This window comes from Myotis myotis, unplaced genomic scaffold (genome assembly GCF_014108235.1).
Source record: "Myotis myotis isolate mMyoMyo1 unplaced genomic scaffold, mMyoMyo1.p scaffold_m19_p_11, whole genome shotgun sequence".
Lineage (NCBI taxonomy): Eukaryota > Metazoa > Chordata > Mammalia > Chiroptera > Vespertilionidae > Myotis > Myotis myotis.
In genome coordinates, this window is record NW_023416315.1 from 38,892,752 (window position 1) to 38,909,689 (window position 16,938).

At 34.0% G+C, this 16,938-nt stretch overlaps 1 protein-coding gene and 1 non-coding gene across 11 annotated transcripts in view; one reads left to right on the top strand and one right to left on the bottom strand.

Annotated features, from left to right (window-relative positions):
- The window catches only part of KRIT1 (KRIT1 ankyrin repeat containing), a 35,241-nt gene that overhangs the window by 2,633 nt on the left and 15,670 nt on the right, over positions 1-16,938 (top strand). For 6 of the 10 annotated variants that reach the window (XM_036328217.1, XM_036328221.1, XM_036328223.1 and 3 more), the window contains 9 exons: positions 3,801-3,904; positions 5,161-5,320; positions 6,330-6,422; positions 7,399-7,528; positions 9,734-9,977; positions 10,435-10,550; positions 10,721-10,864; positions 14,084-14,240; positions 14,903-15,010. In XM_036328217.1, coding sequence (XP_036184110.1) covers positions 3,801-3,904; positions 5,161-5,320; positions 6,330-6,422; positions 7,399-7,528; positions 9,734-9,977; positions 10,435-10,550; positions 10,721-10,864; positions 14,084-14,240; positions 14,903-15,010 — 1,256 coding nt within the window. Of the gene's footprint in view, positions 1-2,445; positions 2,564-3,800; positions 3,905-5,160; positions 5,321-6,309; positions 6,423-7,398; positions 7,529-9,733; positions 9,978-10,434; positions 10,551-10,720; positions 10,865-14,083; positions 14,241-14,902; positions 15,011-16,938 lie in introns of those variants that run through there. The other 4 variants (XM_036328224.1, XM_036328225.1, XM_036328227.1 and 1 more) reach the window with 4 other exon arrangements.
- On the bottom strand, positions 10,191-10,297 carry LOC118666737. The gene has a single exon (XR_004971064.1). It is a non-coding gene; the product is annotated as a U6 spliceosomal RNA (small nuclear RNA).

The window sequence follows — 16,938 nt, forward strand, 5'->3', positions numbered from 1 at the left end:
GTACTCTATTTAGCAGGTGTTTCTTATTAAAAGACATTGGCATTTTGTTAAATAGGACTGAGTAGCATAGTAGAGAGATGTTAACAGACCTGCCTATTGGGGACTAAATGGCCATTTGTATACCTCCCTTCCCCCAGTCATAGTGACCACTAGAAAGGCCCCTATGTATTTTCTTCTTTTTAAATATAATTTTATTGATTTTAGAGAGGAAGGGGGGAGGGGAGAGAGAGAGAGAGAGAGAGAGAGAGAGAGAGAGAGAGAGAGAGAGAGAGAGAAACATCAATGATGAGAGAGAATGATTAGTCGGCTGCCCCCTGCCCGCCCCACACTGGGGATGGAGCCCACAACCCTGGGCATGTGCCCTGATCAGGAATTGAACCATGACCTCCTGGTTCATAGGTTGACGCTCATCAATGAGCCACACCAGCCAGGCCCCTATAGATTTTCAAATGATCCCAATTAGGTACTTTTTTGGGTGGCTTTGAGCAAAGAGACACGCATGTCCTTTCCCAGTAGTGGATGTTATGGGATGATGTTAATAGGTGGTTCTCCAATTGAGAACCACTTCTGCATATTTGTAAGGCCTCATTATTTAGGCAGCATATCATCATTTATGTCAAAGTATTTTCCTGAATAGAATGAAGCATATAACAAAATGCCACATATTTCCTATACTTAGTAACTTGAACCCTTATTTAAAACCCAGTCTAAGCATATTGCAAACTCTAGTTATAGCTTAATTATTTTTAGCTCAAGTTAACCTCCCAGTCCCCTCACATTTGTTTCTGCCTTAGCAGTTTTGCCTTCATATATTAGTAGCTTTTATTCTTTTCCTAACTTTAGCCTTTGTTTCTTTTTTTCATGTCACTGGAAATACGTATATTAAGAATATTCAACTATGAATATTTCTTGAAAATCAATTTTTAGAATCTCTTAGGGTTATGTTAACATTAAATGATGTAAAAACAAAATACTATATAACCTTCATGGTAATGTTTTTTATTATATCACATCTGTTTATCTTTTAGAGAAGTGATGAGCATCGGTAAAGCATTTTGCTTATAGATATATATTTTTTCTAATATTAGTTGACCAAAAGAATTTATTTGCTTTAAATAGTGTTTAGCCCTAGCCGGTTTGGCTCCGTGGATAGAGTGGATGCCTGCGGACTGAAGGGTCCCAGGTTCGATTCCATTCAAGGGCACATGCCCAGATTGCAAGCTCGATCCCAGTGGGGGGCGTGCAGGAGGCAGCCGATCAATGATTCTCTCTCATCATTGATGTTTCTCTCTCTCTCTCTCCCTCCCTTCCTCCCTGAAATCAATAAAAAAAATATATTTAAATAGTGTTTAGAAAACTAAGAATTACTTGTTTTCTTTTTTAGGTGCTTAATAGAAATAAAACACACAAATGTTTTATTTACTTGTGCATATACCTTTTGTATTCACAATACAATGCCTTTCTTTGGGAGCTTGTAGTCTTTAAGGAGATATCCATACATATCATAATTTGAGCATCTGTTGTCTTGGTCATTGTTAATGTGAAGTGAAAAGTAATTGCTAAATAGAAATTCTGAGAAGCAAAAGGACTTATCTTGATTTCAGTAGTATACGAAGCTCTGTTACATGAAGTGGGGTTTTAAGAATGATCTTATGGAAAACTGAACTGAAAAAAATCCTATGAGATGTAGAGTGAGAATGAATGATATATCTTCAAAATGAATATCTCAATTTTAATGTTTTATTGTAGTTTCTCTGGTGAAATATCTGCATCTAAACAAGTGAAAAAAAATTTTTAATATATTTTTATTGATTTCAGAGAGGGAAAGGGAGAGAGATAGATCAGCTAGGGCTAAATAAGTAAAAATTTTTATACTTTAAAATAAACTAAGATTATTTAATTACTTAAATAATATTAAATTTTCGTGCAATAATTTTTTGAACAATGTTTTTTTAAGATATATTTTTATTGATTTCAGAGAGGAAGGGAGAGGGACAGAGAGACAGAAACATCAGTGATGAGAGACAATCATTGATTGGTTGCCTCCTGCATGCTCCCCCCCACTGGGTATTGAACCCGCAGCCCGGTCATGTGCCCTTGACCAGAATCAAACCTGGGACCCTTCAGTCCACAGGCCAACACTCTATCCACTGAGCCAAACCAGCTAGAACTGTGCAATAATTTTAATAGTTGTTTTAATGTAAGGCTAATGTTTACTTAAAATGACAAAAGCAACTGTATTTTAAAAGAATTTATTTTTAAGGAAATTTTCAAATTATAGGGCTTTTTTTTAAAATATAGGTTCCAAAATGACTTTATTAATTTCATTTGAGAAAACAGAATAAAAATTCCTTTATCTCCTCTGAAATGATATTTAAAAACTTTTATTGAAAATTATCTTTTTCTTTCTCTCTCTATGACAGTAGGAGCAATAAAGAACTCATTAAATATGAACAGAGAGATCATTTTAATGCCTAATAGACTTGAAAAAAATTGAACATTCATCTCAACATGACCTGGAAACTGTGTTTGATGTTTTCTTAGAAATTTGCTGCCCTGGCTGGTATGTGTGGCTCAGTTGGTTAGAGCATCATACATAAACCAAAAACTGGGGCGTTTGGTTTCTGGTCAGGGCACATACCCAGATTTTGGGTTGGATCCCCAGTCATGGCGCAAGAGGCAACTGATTGATTGATTGATGTCTGTCTCTCTCTCTCTCTCTCTCTCTCTCTCCCCTCTCTTTCTCTCTCTCTCCCTCTCCCCCTCTCCCCCTTCCCCCCTCTTCTCCCTCCCTCCCTCCTTCCCTTCTTCCCTCTTTATCTCCCTTCTTCTCTCTAAAAATCAATTTTTTTAAAAGAAATTTGCTGGCATGTAAATGAGGAAAGCTTTTTTTAAAAGATAAATATAATATATTCAATGCAAAGATGCATTTTAGTCTAGCCTTGAAAACATTTAATAATAGCACTTAAGAACATAGAACTATTAAACTACCAGGAGGGTGCTTGAAATTCACTCACTCGTTGGAAATTGCTCAATGGAGATTTAAAATTAGTCTGGGGGAAAAAGTCTACAGATGTATGTGTATGTATATGTGTGTGTATATATATATATGTGTATATATGTATATATATGTACATATATAATATATATTGGGATAAAAATATTTTTATTTCTGGAAGTAGAAAATATTTTTACTAGTACATATTGTCAGAAAGCTTTTATCAACTAACCAAATGTTTTTGACAGTGGCAGGCACCTCCAAAGGAAGTTATAAACTATACCTTAACTCATTCAAATGTCACATATCAAAGTTCTCTAAAGATTCTGAAAAAAAAAAAAAAAAAAAGTCAATGGCAGCAGCTACCTAGTTACAGCTTCCAAACTATTAACCAAATAACCTGCACTTTGTGTAATTTATGGAAAATAAGTGTTTAATATTCTGAATCACTATTTCAATTCAATACAAGACATTTTTATAATTGTATCACTATTTTAAATATAAAAGGTAGATTTTTATGCAATTAAGACTTCTGAAAGTATGTTGTGGTTTATTTTTGGTTTGTTTTTTGTTTTTTTACCTTTAACAGAAAAGGGAAAACGGATTACAAGGAAGTCTTAAATTACAAGCTAAGGTTTTAAATAGTTTAATGATAAGATATAACAGTCATCTCAGGCTTGCCTTTTAGGTAGTATATATATTCTAAGATAGAAAAATCAACATCTTATTTAGTAGTGTATAAAGTGATTATGTGTCCTTTAATGTAATCTTTCAAGATATTTCTTTGTTTTTTTTAATAAAGCAATGGGGAATCCAGAAAACATAGAAGATGCATATGTTGCTGTTATTCGTCCAAAGAATATGGCCAGTCTAAATTCCCGGGAATACAAAGCTAAGTCATATGAAGTGAGAACAATCTGCTAACATTTGATTTGCTACTATTGAATGTCATTCTTTATTATTTTCATTTACATGTAGTCTTATCCTGTAAATTCTTGACAGCCTAGATGTTGACAAGCTAAAATTGACAACCCTAGATCTCTGCCCATCACTGTCTTTTTCTGCTGTATATTTTTCACCATTTTTCTATTCATTGATACATATAAGTTATTAGATATTAAAAGGTACTTGTTTGAGTTTTCCAGATAATTTATTTAGTTTTTAGTACAATTTATGGAATGGCTCTCAAAATTAAAGAAAAATTTTTTAAAGTCAGTTTATTCAAAATTACAGTCTACATATTGTTCTTTGTTATTATCCCAAGCAACTGTTTTCAACAGTTCACTAAAAAAATATCTTTTTACCTTTAGTTAAGTTTTAGGAGATTAAGTTACTTTTCTGTAGTCTTCAATTATACAGGGTGGGGTAGAAGTAGATTTATAATTGTTTGTATGGAAAATGATACAATAATTAATAAATAATAATACAAGAATAAACTGGTTTTGCGCACTCATAACTGTAAACCTACTTTTGCACACCCTGTTTTACATGTAGATGTGATGGGATGACCAAAAATAGAATTGTTATCTTTTCTATACAGCAGATTCCAAACATCATAGAGTACTTCTTTTTTTTTTTTTTTTTTAAATATATTTTATTGATTTTCCACAGAGAGGAAGGGAGAGAGATAGTCAGAAACACCGACCAGCTGCCTCCTGCACATCCCCCACTGGGGACGTGCCCGCAACCCAGGCACATGCCCCCGACCGGAATCGAACCTGGGACCCCCCAGTCCGCAGGCCGACGCTCCACCCACTGAGCCAAACCGGCCTCGGCTAATAGAGTACTTCTAATCTCACCTAACTCCAGCTAATTTTTGTAGCATTTTGCTTAAATTAATTTTTAGGGTTAATTATCTGAAACCTATTAGAATATTTCAGGGGTTCTCAGGAGGCTGCTGCTTTAGCAGTGCTCTGGCATACTGGTTGTCCTTCCTGGCTGCACTGTTGAATCACCTGAGGAACTTGAAAACTTCCAGTACCAGGACCCCATTCCCTACACATTTTGATTTAATAGGTCTGAGATGAAGTTGGGTATTAATACTATTTAAAAAGCTTCCCAGATTATTCTAATATACAACTAGTGTCTAATATGCAGCTAGCTTATATTCCAGGGTAAATAAATTTGATTTAAACTTTCTCTTATTACTTTTCTTATTTAAGATTTTATTGCATGAAGTTCCCATTGAAGGGCAGAAAAAAAAGAGAAAGAAAGTTTTGTTGGAAACTAAACTTCAAGGCAACAGTGAAATAACACAAGGCATATTGGATTATGTAGTAGAAACCACCAAACCAATTTCTCCTGCAAACCAGGGTATCAGAGGTAAAAAAAACCCCACAACTTTGTTTCTTTATTTCTTTGTTTCTTTCTCTTTTTCTTTCTTTTTTTCTTATGCTCTTTCTTTTTTATTTAATTTTAATAAATCTTTATAATTTAAAGTATTACATATATCTCTCCCCACTGCTCTTTCTTTAACACAGTTGCTTTAAATGCTTGTGGAGAAAGACATTTAAAAAATATATTAAAATCAATTTCTTGTTATGCTGCTTTTCATTTAAAAAACTTAAAAGAGACTCAAAATTTTTTGAAATACAGCTAAGCCCCTTGAAGAAGTAACCTGAGTAAAGAAAAAGTAACCTGACTTTAATTTTTTTAATGATTTAGAGAACAGCCAAGGGGGGGTGCCATGAAACTAAAAGAAAGTGCAAACTACTTTTGCTAGAAATATGGTTTCTCAGGTATCTTTGAACTGCAAAGATGAGAGGTTTTAGAGTACAAGACTTGTAGGTTATTATTTGTCTCCCTTGCTGCCAAATCAGGAAAATAAACTAAGAAAGGTGGTTACAATTCAAAACAATAGTTTGTAGCCCAATCAGATTTTAATAAAAATCAGAAATTGAGGGCGGAGGTTGAAGATTAAGTGAAGAGATGCTAAACTTTTAAGATTTTGCAATTTATACACCACCCTCTTTAGCTACTCTAGACTGTAGTAAAATTCTTACCGTCTGCATCCCCGCCAAGTGAGGAGTTATATGCTGTTTGAGCCTGCAGGATGCCTTCCTGTTGAGCTGCTCTGCCAGTCCTTAGCAGGACAGTTTTTTTTCCAGGCATAGGAAACTTCTCTTCTATTGAGTCAAGACCAGGACCATGAGTCTACTGGTTGATTGTCCACAAAATGAATATTATCAGAATCATCAGTTTTTATTAGGGCATATTATAAAAATTGACTGTTCTTACTGCCTTTTTGAAATAATTTTAATTCTCAGAGTAATTTATAAAATATAAAAGCCCATTACTTTTTATCTTTACTGACTTTTCAAAAAATGATTAGGAAAACGAGTAGTACTACTGAAGAAATTTCCTTTGGATGGGGAGAAGATGGGCAGAGAAGCAGCATTATTTATTGTTCCATCAGTTGTCAAAGGTAAAGTTCAAGTTTTATCTTATGAATCTTTTTGTGCCTTACATGCTAAGTTAAAATCTATTTAGAAATTTAGGAATTTGCATTCATAGTTACTACATAATACTGTTATATAAAATACATGTTGTAATTAATGTAAGATGGAGAAATTTGTTAAATATATATTTTTAAAATATATGTTTATTGATTCAGAGAGGAAGTGAGAGGGAGAGATAGAAACATCAGTGATGAGAGAGAATCATTGATCATCTTTCTCCTGCATGCCCCCTACTGGGGATCAAGCCTGCAACCTGGGTATGTGCCCTTGACCGGAATCGAACCCAGGTCCCTTCAGTCCACAGGCTGACGCTCTTTCCACTGAGCCAAACCAGGTAGTGCTAAACAAAGATGTTTTGATTTAAAAGTAATATTCCAGCTTCTGGACTGAAAATAATGTTTTCCCAGCCATAGTTGGGGGAAAAAGTTCAGTTTTTAAAATTATTTTGGAAATCTTATTAATCAGTTTTATATTATTGAGAAAGAGAAAGAAGAAATAATTTTTTTAATTCTCCAAAATTATAAATGTGTATTCACCCAAGTGGATAAGGTCACAGAGCTGCCCATCATTTGACTCCAGGTCTTCTAATTGGAAATATAAAATAGCACTAGCTGGTTTGGCTCAGTGGATAGAGTATCAGCCTGCAGACTGAAGGATCCCAGGTTTGATTCTGGTCAAGGGCACATGCCCAGGGTTGTGGGCTCGATCCCCAGTAGGGGGTATGCAGGAAGCAGCAGATCAGTGATTCTCTCTCATCATTGATGCTTCAATCTCTTTCTGCCTCTCCCTTCCTCTCTGAAATCAATAAAAATATATTAAAAAATAAATCTAAAATAATTTATGTTATATTTAACTATTTTTATAAACATATACTTTTAAATAAGAAATATGCCGTTGTAAACCTTTTATATGATGGCATAATTCTTAATTTTTCTTTTCCAGATAATACTAAATATACGTATACTCCAGGATGCCCAATTTTTTACTGCTTACAAGATATTATGCGAGTCTGTAGTGAATCCAGCACTCACTTTGCTACTCTTACAGCAAGGATGTTAATAGCCTTGGATAAGTAAGAACTGCCATTAAAAATATTTTTTAATAAAATATATGTTGATAATAGAAATTAACTCTGATACCAACACTTTGGGAAGAAAATAATGAAATTAATAGTATATGTATTCATAAATGGTAAATTTTTTTATTTTTTATTTTTTTACTTTAAATTCTTTTTTTTTTTTTTTTAGTTAGTGGCAAAATTATTTTTTCTTTTTTTTTTTTTAGTGGCAATTTTTTTTTTTTTTTTTAGTTTACTTTAAATTCTTTATTGTTTAATGTATTACATACATCTCCTTTTTCCCCCATTGACCTCTCCCTGACCGCCCCCAACCTCCAGCACATGTCCTTACCCCCCGCTCCATCTGTGTCCATTGGTTATGCTCATGTGCATGCATACACATCCTTTGGTTGATCTCTTACCCGCACCCCCCCTCCCCCCGCCTTCCCTCATAGGTTGGACAGTCTATTCAATGCCTCTATGACTCTGGTTCTATCTTTGTTCGTCAGTTTATGTTGTTCATTATATTCCACAAATGATTGAGATCATATGATATTTATCTTTCTCTGACTGGCTTATTTCACTTAGCATAATGCTCTCCAGTTCCATTAAATGGTAAATTTTGTAAAAATTACATTTATTAAGATGACATTGGTTAATAACATTAAATAATTTCATGTGTAAATACGAGAATTCATTATCTGTATACTCTATTGTGTGTTCATAACCCAGTCTATTTTCCTTCCCATATCATATATTTGACCCCCTAACCAATTCACCCTCCCCCTTTTCTCTCTGGTAATTACCATTCTGTTTTCTGAATCTATGACTTTGTTTTGTTCATTTGTTTCTTTTTTAATATTCCACATATGAGTGAGATCATAAGGTTTTTGTCTTCTGTTTGACTTAATTCACTTAGCATAATTACCTCAAGATTCATCATGTTGAAAACAGCAATGTTTCATCATTTTTTATGGCTAAATAGTATTCCATTGTATATGTATGCCACATCTTCTTTACCCAATCATCTGTTGATGGGCACTTAGGTTATTTCCATGCCTTGGCTATTATAAATAAAGCTGCAGTAAACATAGGGGGTATATAAATCTTTAAAAATTAGTGTTTTCATATTTTTGGGGTAGATACCCAGAATAGGAATTGCTGGACCATATGGTAGTTCTATCCTTAATCTTTTAAGGAGCCTCCATATTATTTTCCATAGTGGCTGCACCAATTTACATTCTCACCAACAGTGCCTGAGAGTTAGTTTCCTTTTCCCCACATTATCATCAATATTTGTTATTTCCTGTCTTTTTAATAATAGCCATTCTAGCTAGCCCTGGCCAGTATTCTCAGTGGTTAGAGCACTGATCTTTGCACTGGAGGCTCTCAGGTTCGATACCTGGTCAAGGGCACATACTTGGGTTTCATGTTTGATCCCCTGCCCAGATCAGGGCCACATTTGGAAGGCAATCAGTCATGTGTCTCTCTCGCGTTGATGTTAATGTTTCTCTCTCCCCCCCTCTCCCCTTCTCTCTCCCTCTCTACCTCTCTACCTCTCTCCCCCTTCTCCACCTCCCTTCCACTCTAAAAATCAATGGAAAAAAATACACTCGGGTGAGGATTAACCAAAAATAAATGAATAATAGCCTTCTAACAGGTATGAGGTGATACCTCATGGTTTTAATTTGCAAGAAATGGTTTTTGAAGTATCATAATGGTCTTTGAAGTATCATTTCATTTTCATAAAAATGAAAAACTCCAAAGATAGGATTGTCCTTGTTTGCTTGCAACATGTTAATTTTATCTTCAAAAATGGCAAAGAATGCCTTGTTTTAATTAAGATTCCTTTGTTATAAAACTAGATTTAGTATTGAGTTACTCTCATCAGTGAACAAGTCTTTTAATCTACCATGCCTTTGTCTTTTTGTAACAACAGGGCTAATGTACCTGTGTCTCAGTGGTTTAAATTTTAAAAGTGCTTCATGTTTTTTGAAAAGGGTTTTTATTATTATAATGGTTTATACATTTTTTAAAGTGGTTTGCTATGTCCATGATCAAAACTTTTGTTAATAGTAAATGAAGTACTTAACCAACATTAATTAAAAGTATAAAAATCTGAATATTACAAAGTATCACGTACCAGAATTGGATAGTATTATATTTTTATCCTCACTTTTGAACAAATGTATCTACTATTCTTTTATTCTATTTTGCCAGGTGGTTAGATGAACGTCATGCACAATCTCACTTTATTCCAGCTTTATTCCGACCATCTCCTCTTGAGCGGATAAAAACTAATGTCATAAATCCTGCATATGCTACTGAATCAGGTCAGACAGAAAACTCACTACATATGGGCTATAGTGCACTAGAAATAAAGAGTAAAATGTTAGCCCTAGAGAAAGCAGATACCTGTATTTACAACCCTTTATTTGGATCAGATCTTCAGTATACAAACAGGGTAAGAATTGAATGAATTTTGGCTTTGATTTCAAAAGACATTTCATCTCAAATGAGTTTTTTCCCCTGAGATAAATGCATCTATTACTAATTGTAAATATTAACATGACATCCATACTTAACTCTATATACAGGGTGTCCCAAAAAAATGTATATATATATTTTAACAGTTGATTTCTATTACATTTTAAAAATGAAATGTTGTGTGTGTTTTTTAAATATGGAACGCTTCAGGAATTTGCCGGTCATCCTTGTGCAGGGGCCATGCTAATCTTCTCTGTATTGTTCCAATTTTAGTATATGTGCTGCCAAAGCAAGCACATGAAATGTATTCTAATAAACACTGCCTTTATAATTATTCAAAGTATGTATACATTTTGGGGGGATACCTTATATATTAAAGTTAATTATCTAAAGCTCTTAAGGGTTTTTTTGTTTGTTTTATTTTCCCTTTCTAGGTTGATAAAGTGGTAATAAATCCATACTTTGGTCTAGGAGCTCCAGACTACTCAAAAATCCAAATTCCCAAGCAGGAAAAATGGCAAAGAAGCATGAGCAGTGTCACAGAAGACAAGTACTGTTTTGGTTTTACTCCACCTTGCTTTTTTTAAAACTTGCATTCTGTTATAGTTTAAAATTAATTAACATGTAATATGCAATTAATATATAACATAATCATTGCATAAGTAATTCAGTTTCTGGCTTCTCAATGATACACAGCTTTCAATTTGTTTTTATGAATAGAGAACGACCATGGGTAGATGATTTTCCTCTCCATCGAAGTGCCTGTGAAGGAGATTCAGAATTATTAACTCGTCTTCTCAATGAAAAATTTTCAGTCAATCAGTTAGATAATGACCACTGGGCGCCCATTCATTATGCATGCTGGTAAATAAGATTACTTTTTATTTTCCTTTTAGAAAGAATGAATCATTCTGTATAATAAAACTCTAATATGCAAATCGACCAACTGGCAGGATGACCGGTCACTCTAATGTGCACTGACCACCAGGGAGCAGATGCTCAATGCAGGAGCTGCCCCCTGGTGGTCAATATGCTCCCATGGGGGAGCGCCACTCAGCCAAAAGCCACGCTCACAGCTGGCAAGCACAGTGGCGGTGGCGGGAGCCTCTCCCACTTCTGCTGCAGTGCTAAGGAGCAGCGAGTGGAGGGGTAAGAGCAGAGAGTAAGCAGGTGGTAAGGAGCAAGGAGTCCCGGACTGCAAGAGGGATGTCCGCCAAGGGGTCCTAGGTTGCGAGAGGGTGCAGGCTGGGCTGAGTACGAATTTCATGCACCAGGCCTCTAGTTGGTTACAAATATTAGTGCTCCTTTTCAAAACTCATTCCAGCCACTTTTTTTCTACCATGTTTGCCTAATGAGCTTTCTGTTTATGTCTTTGATGTGCCTATAGATGTGTTCCATTCAGAATTGCCAGGTCTGCCCTATAGGAAAAGTATCATTAGTGTTCTCAGGCATTATTACCAGGTCATACAGAAAGATAGCTGATGACTAGCAAATGTCATTGCACAGCACAGGACCCTTATTTATCTGTTTTGTATTGGAGTTATGTTTGTTTACCCTTACTATAAAATTTACATGTGTTAGCTACTTATGATTTACTTGCATTATATCAGTAAAGTACCTTTTTAGTTCTTTGGGAAGCTGTGGTATCAGGAAACCCCCAAAAACATTCATTCGCATTAAAGCCTTCCTTTTTTTTTTCTTTTTCTTTTTTTTTAAGATGAGAGGGATTAGCTCCCAGGATTGAGGCTAGCTCTTTCCACTAGTTGCCCAATGTAGCTCTTGCTCACCTACTCTTCTCACGATAGTGACTCTTCCCCTCCGTTGGTCTGAGTTCTTAAATTTGTATTCATAGCAGTAGTTAACCATTTGCCATATAGCCCATCCTTTAGAGAGGAAGTAATAAAGTTATTTACTTTTTATGGAAAAGTTGCTTTTGACGTACTAAAGTGAACTTCTTTGACTCATTTAAAAAGTGCCTATATTATTTAGTGCTTATTAAGTGTCCACACTTCTTAACTGCATGACATTAAGCAAGGTACTTCATTTCACTTCTTTGCCTCTCATTTTTTTAAATCTATATGTAAAATGCATTAATTAGATAATTTCTAGAGTTCTTTTCAGCTCAAATTCTTTTGTTTTACTGATTCCAGTATTTGTTATCAAGAAGCTAAATACAGTTGCTTATAAATATACATTTTTCTTCCTTTTAAACTATGCCATTCCTTAAAAATATGCTCCTATATTCTATCCATATGTTCTTGTCTGCCCATTACAGAGTTTTTATATCAAATTTGTAAAAAGTTACCCTAAATCTTTTAACCTAAACTTAACAGTTGTTTACACATATTACTAGTAAATACTGCTAGTAGCAACAATACTAAGAAAACTTCACATACTTTACCTGGAACTAAGCAAAAAGAGGTAGAGAATAGTTCAAACCCCAAGAAAGTACACTGTGGAATTAGGAAAGACACAGGCAGTGAATTTTAATTTAGAAATCCCAAATTTATATTTGGCTATTTTGTTGCCCTTTTGGGCAGGGTTATTTTCTCATCTAATAAAAGAATGGTAATATTTTCAACTATCTGTTGCATAAAAACAGAAGTATGGTATAGTATTTAATGTGTTTTGGATTGCCCCTAGGTTTCAATCCCAACTTTTAGTTCCTAAAAGTATGACCGTTAGCAAGTTACTTAAAGTCTCTAAGGATCTGTTTCTTTATCTATAAAATGGGCTTAATCATAGTACCTTTCTTAAGATTAAAGAAGAAAATGCAAATAATGCTTTTAGAGTACTGGCATATAATAAGCACTCAATAAATCTTGGCTGTTACTATTAAAGTATTGTAATAATTTAAAGATTTTGATTTTTAAATCTAAAGTTCATTCATGTTCAGTATTTTTTTAAAAATATTATTATTACAATACACCAAGGAAAAGTTTTATCCTTTGATAAAATTAACTTTGAGTGGCCCTGGCCAGGTGTCTCAGTGGGTTGGAGCATCATCCTATAAACCAAAAGGCTGTGGGTTCAATTCCCTGTCAGGGCATATCCCTAGGTTGTAGGTTCTTTTCCCAGTTGGGGTATGTATAGGAGGCAACTCACTGATGTCTCTCCTCCTCACCCCTCATCCCCTCCTTTCTAAAAATCAAAACAAACCAGTTTTGAAGATGTGCAATTTTCCCCTTAAATGCACCATATCTAAAAAAAAATTTCCTTTCCTCTCTCCTCCTCCCACCCATTTATTTCTAAACTATTAATTACTTTTCCATCATTGCTTCAAACTGCATCCTTACATAAGTATTTGGCTGTAACCAAATGTTGGACTCACTACTCACTTTTCTGGGTCTTTGATTTGCTTATTACTTTTCCCACTACCTAAAATATTTTACCTCTCTTCAATATCTCTTCAGTTTATTCCTATTTAAAATCCAGTTAAAGTTGTTAGCCTATTAAAACTCTTTACTTAACCATCTTAGACTGAAATAATAATCTTCCTTTTCCAATATTTTTAAAGCATTAATTATATACTATCTTGATAAGTATATAGTACCTTATTTTGTTGGTTAGTATCCTAAGCTGTTACTTAAATTATAGAGCATTATGTAACTATTCCATGTTTTTTGTTTTACTTCTCTGATTACATCGTACTCCTTTATTAGAGCAGCGACTATGTATTTTACATATGTTTATGTGTCATCCACTACCTAACATAACAGCTACATACAGAATTACATCTTTGGGCCTATTAAATCACAGACCTTTGTGAAAAGTTTATGAGTTACTTTCTGATTCTGGACATATTTTTGACTAAACATTTTCTCTCTTTAAATTATAATTTTTGTACTTTATGTGCTCTATCTTGTGTTTGAGGTTATATTTTCTCCGAATTGATCAGAAGTAAACACAGTTGAATTGAACCAGAATAATTAATAAGGAATCAGTCCCTAAGCAGTGAAAACATTGTCTGTATCTTAGTTCCTTGCTCTCTGCCTAGAAAAATCTTAGATTTCTTTGGGGTGTCTTCTAAAATTTGGAGTTTTAAAACATTTGAAATGACTTTTTTCTTTTTTTAAAAAATAGGCTTGGAAAGGTTGAGGCCACTCGCATATTGTTAGAAAAAGGAAAGTGCAATCCAAACCTTTTAAATGGACATCTTAGTTCTCCTCTTCATTTTGCTGCTGGTGGGGGACATGCTGAAATAGTACAGATTCTCTTAAACCATCCAGAAATTGACAGAGTAAGTTATTTTCCAGGTTGTTGTTGTTTTTTAATGTTTCAGCAGTGAATAACAAATAATGATACTAACATGCTCAGTAGTATACTTGAGAGGTTAGCTGAAAAATAAAAACAAATTTCACTTACTATACAGAATACATATTATGTGTAAACTTTGCTTTATACATAAACATTTTTGATGATGCTAAAATATGTCTTGCATAAAATGTACCATTTAAGCCATTTTAGGAGTACAGTTCAGTGGCATTAAGTACATTCATATTACTGTTCAGTCTTCTACAGCATGTGTATAAAATTTAACCTCTTTTCATTTCATATTGTATTTCTTCAAAAATATATTTAAGAATGAAAAAGATTTTCTACCCACTTTCTAGAATTTGTATTAACAAGTATTTTGTGAAGGGAAAAAGAATAGTTTTAACAAAACCTTTGTTGTATTTGTAATCATAACTTTTAAAAAACAATAATCACATTGATCTGAGCTTTAAGTCTTTCATATTTGGTAATTCATGTTTATTTTAACTACAGCATGTACTAAGTATGGTTCATATTTACTACTTGAGAAGAGTCTTTTTTTAAATCAAACTTTAATGTTTGCCTTTAGATTGCCATATATTTATATGCCTTTTTTCTTTATCCTCTTCTTTACCCCCTCATTTTTAGCACATAACAGACCAACAAGGAAAATCCCCTTTAAATATTTGTGAAGAAAACAAACAAAATAATTGGGAAGAAACTGCAAAATTGTTGAAGGAAGCCATTAACAAACCAGTAAGATTACCTTCAGAGTAGAGCCAAGCATCCTACTTAAATTGATAAGTAATTTCAGGTTCTGTGACAAGGTGTAAGGGTGAATGGCTGGTTTCTTTACTGCTTTTATAAAACCTCATGGTTAGACTTCATAAACATTAACTTTGCTATCATCCATATGGTTGGATGTTTATTCTTGCTTAACAAAATGAAACTTGCATAAGTAAATCTTTTAATCACTTAAAATTAATTTAATTTTCAGTATATTCTCTGTACTTGGTGTGTTAATTACAAATTAATCTGTTCATTGAAGCATAGATCTCTACTTAGGCCTCCTCAGCAATATTTTATATTTGTAAATACTGACATTAACCATCATTCATTAATTTAGTTTCAGCAAGTTATCTATTACAGATTCATTTTACTCCTCAAGAAAGTGCATGGCATGAGTTAAGATTGGAGATTTCCTAGCCTTTTTTAAAATATATATATATATATTTTATTGATTTTTAAAGAGAGGAAGGGAGAGGGATAGAGAGGTAGAAACATCAATGAGAGAGAAACATCGACCAGCTGCCTCCTGCACACCTCCTATTGGGGATGTGCCCGCAACCAAGGTACATGCCCTTGACTGGAATCAAACCCAGGACCCTTCAGTCCGCAGGCCGACACTCTATCCCCTGAGCCAAACCGGTTAGGGCTTTCCTAGCTTTTTTGTTTTGCCTATTCAACCTGGCTTTCCATCTAATTATGTCCAAAATAACTAGCAGTGACATTAAGGTAGAAAAGAATTAACAATTAGAAAAAAACTCAATCCTAAAAGTTATAGTGATGATAAATCTATCATTAATTTAAAGATTTGAAAACTTGCAAACCAGATAAAAGGATTCATATTAACAGATATAGGATAAAAGTTTGATACCAACAAATATAACCCATATGTGTGAGCCTTTCCAAACTTCCCATCAATGAGACAGTAAGTCTTTGTTGAATAGTCCTGTGAGTTTAACATCATGAAATGCTGAAATTGATAACTGATAAAGAATATATGATCTCGCTCTGGTTGTTTCGGCTCAGTGGATGGAGCATCAGATGCAGACTGAAGGGTCTCAGGTTCCATTCCCATAAAGGACACATGCCCGGGTTGTGGGCTCAATCCCCAGTAGGGGGCAAGCAGGAGGCAGCTGATCAGTGATTCTCTCTCATCATTGATGTTTCTATCTCTCTCTCCCTCTCCCTTCCTCTCTGATCAATAAAAATACATATTAAAAAAAAAGAATATATGATCTTTCCCTTTAAAGATGATTACACACTCATGCACATTTTGTGAAAACACTATTCCATGAGCACAAGACAAGGGCAAGAAAATAGCTAAGTGGTATAGGCAACTTTATGTTATACGTCATTGCAATTCATTTTCTAATTGTATATTAAAATACTTTTTTTTCTTCCCATACTTTTTATATTGGAATGTAAAAGATAAAAGGAATTAGGTACTTTTATCCAAAATGAACTGTCCTGGAAGTTGTTTGGAGACCCCATAACCACAAAAATGTTACTGAGAATTTCATTTGTCTCTAGGAATTTCTGAACTGGAGGAAAAAAAACTGACTTAAGGTCCATTGCTTAAAACTTCTACCTGCAAAGTCTTCTATTACAGATTTCTCTTAGGACAAATTATTGGTGGTACACATTTCTGTAGTATAATTTTTGGCCCATTAGACTCATGAGGTACTTGACTAACACCACATTTAGTTAACCAATGTATATCCCCCATTTGATATCTACATTGTACATAGCAACTTACCAAAAAAAAAAATCCTCTCAGAAGATTTTGAAGTTGAATTTAAAAAAAAAAACAAACTAATTTGTCTTAGTTTCTCAAAATTATGTGAATATGGGATATCCAGAGGAAAATGTTTTAGAAAATATAAATAATAAAAGTAAAA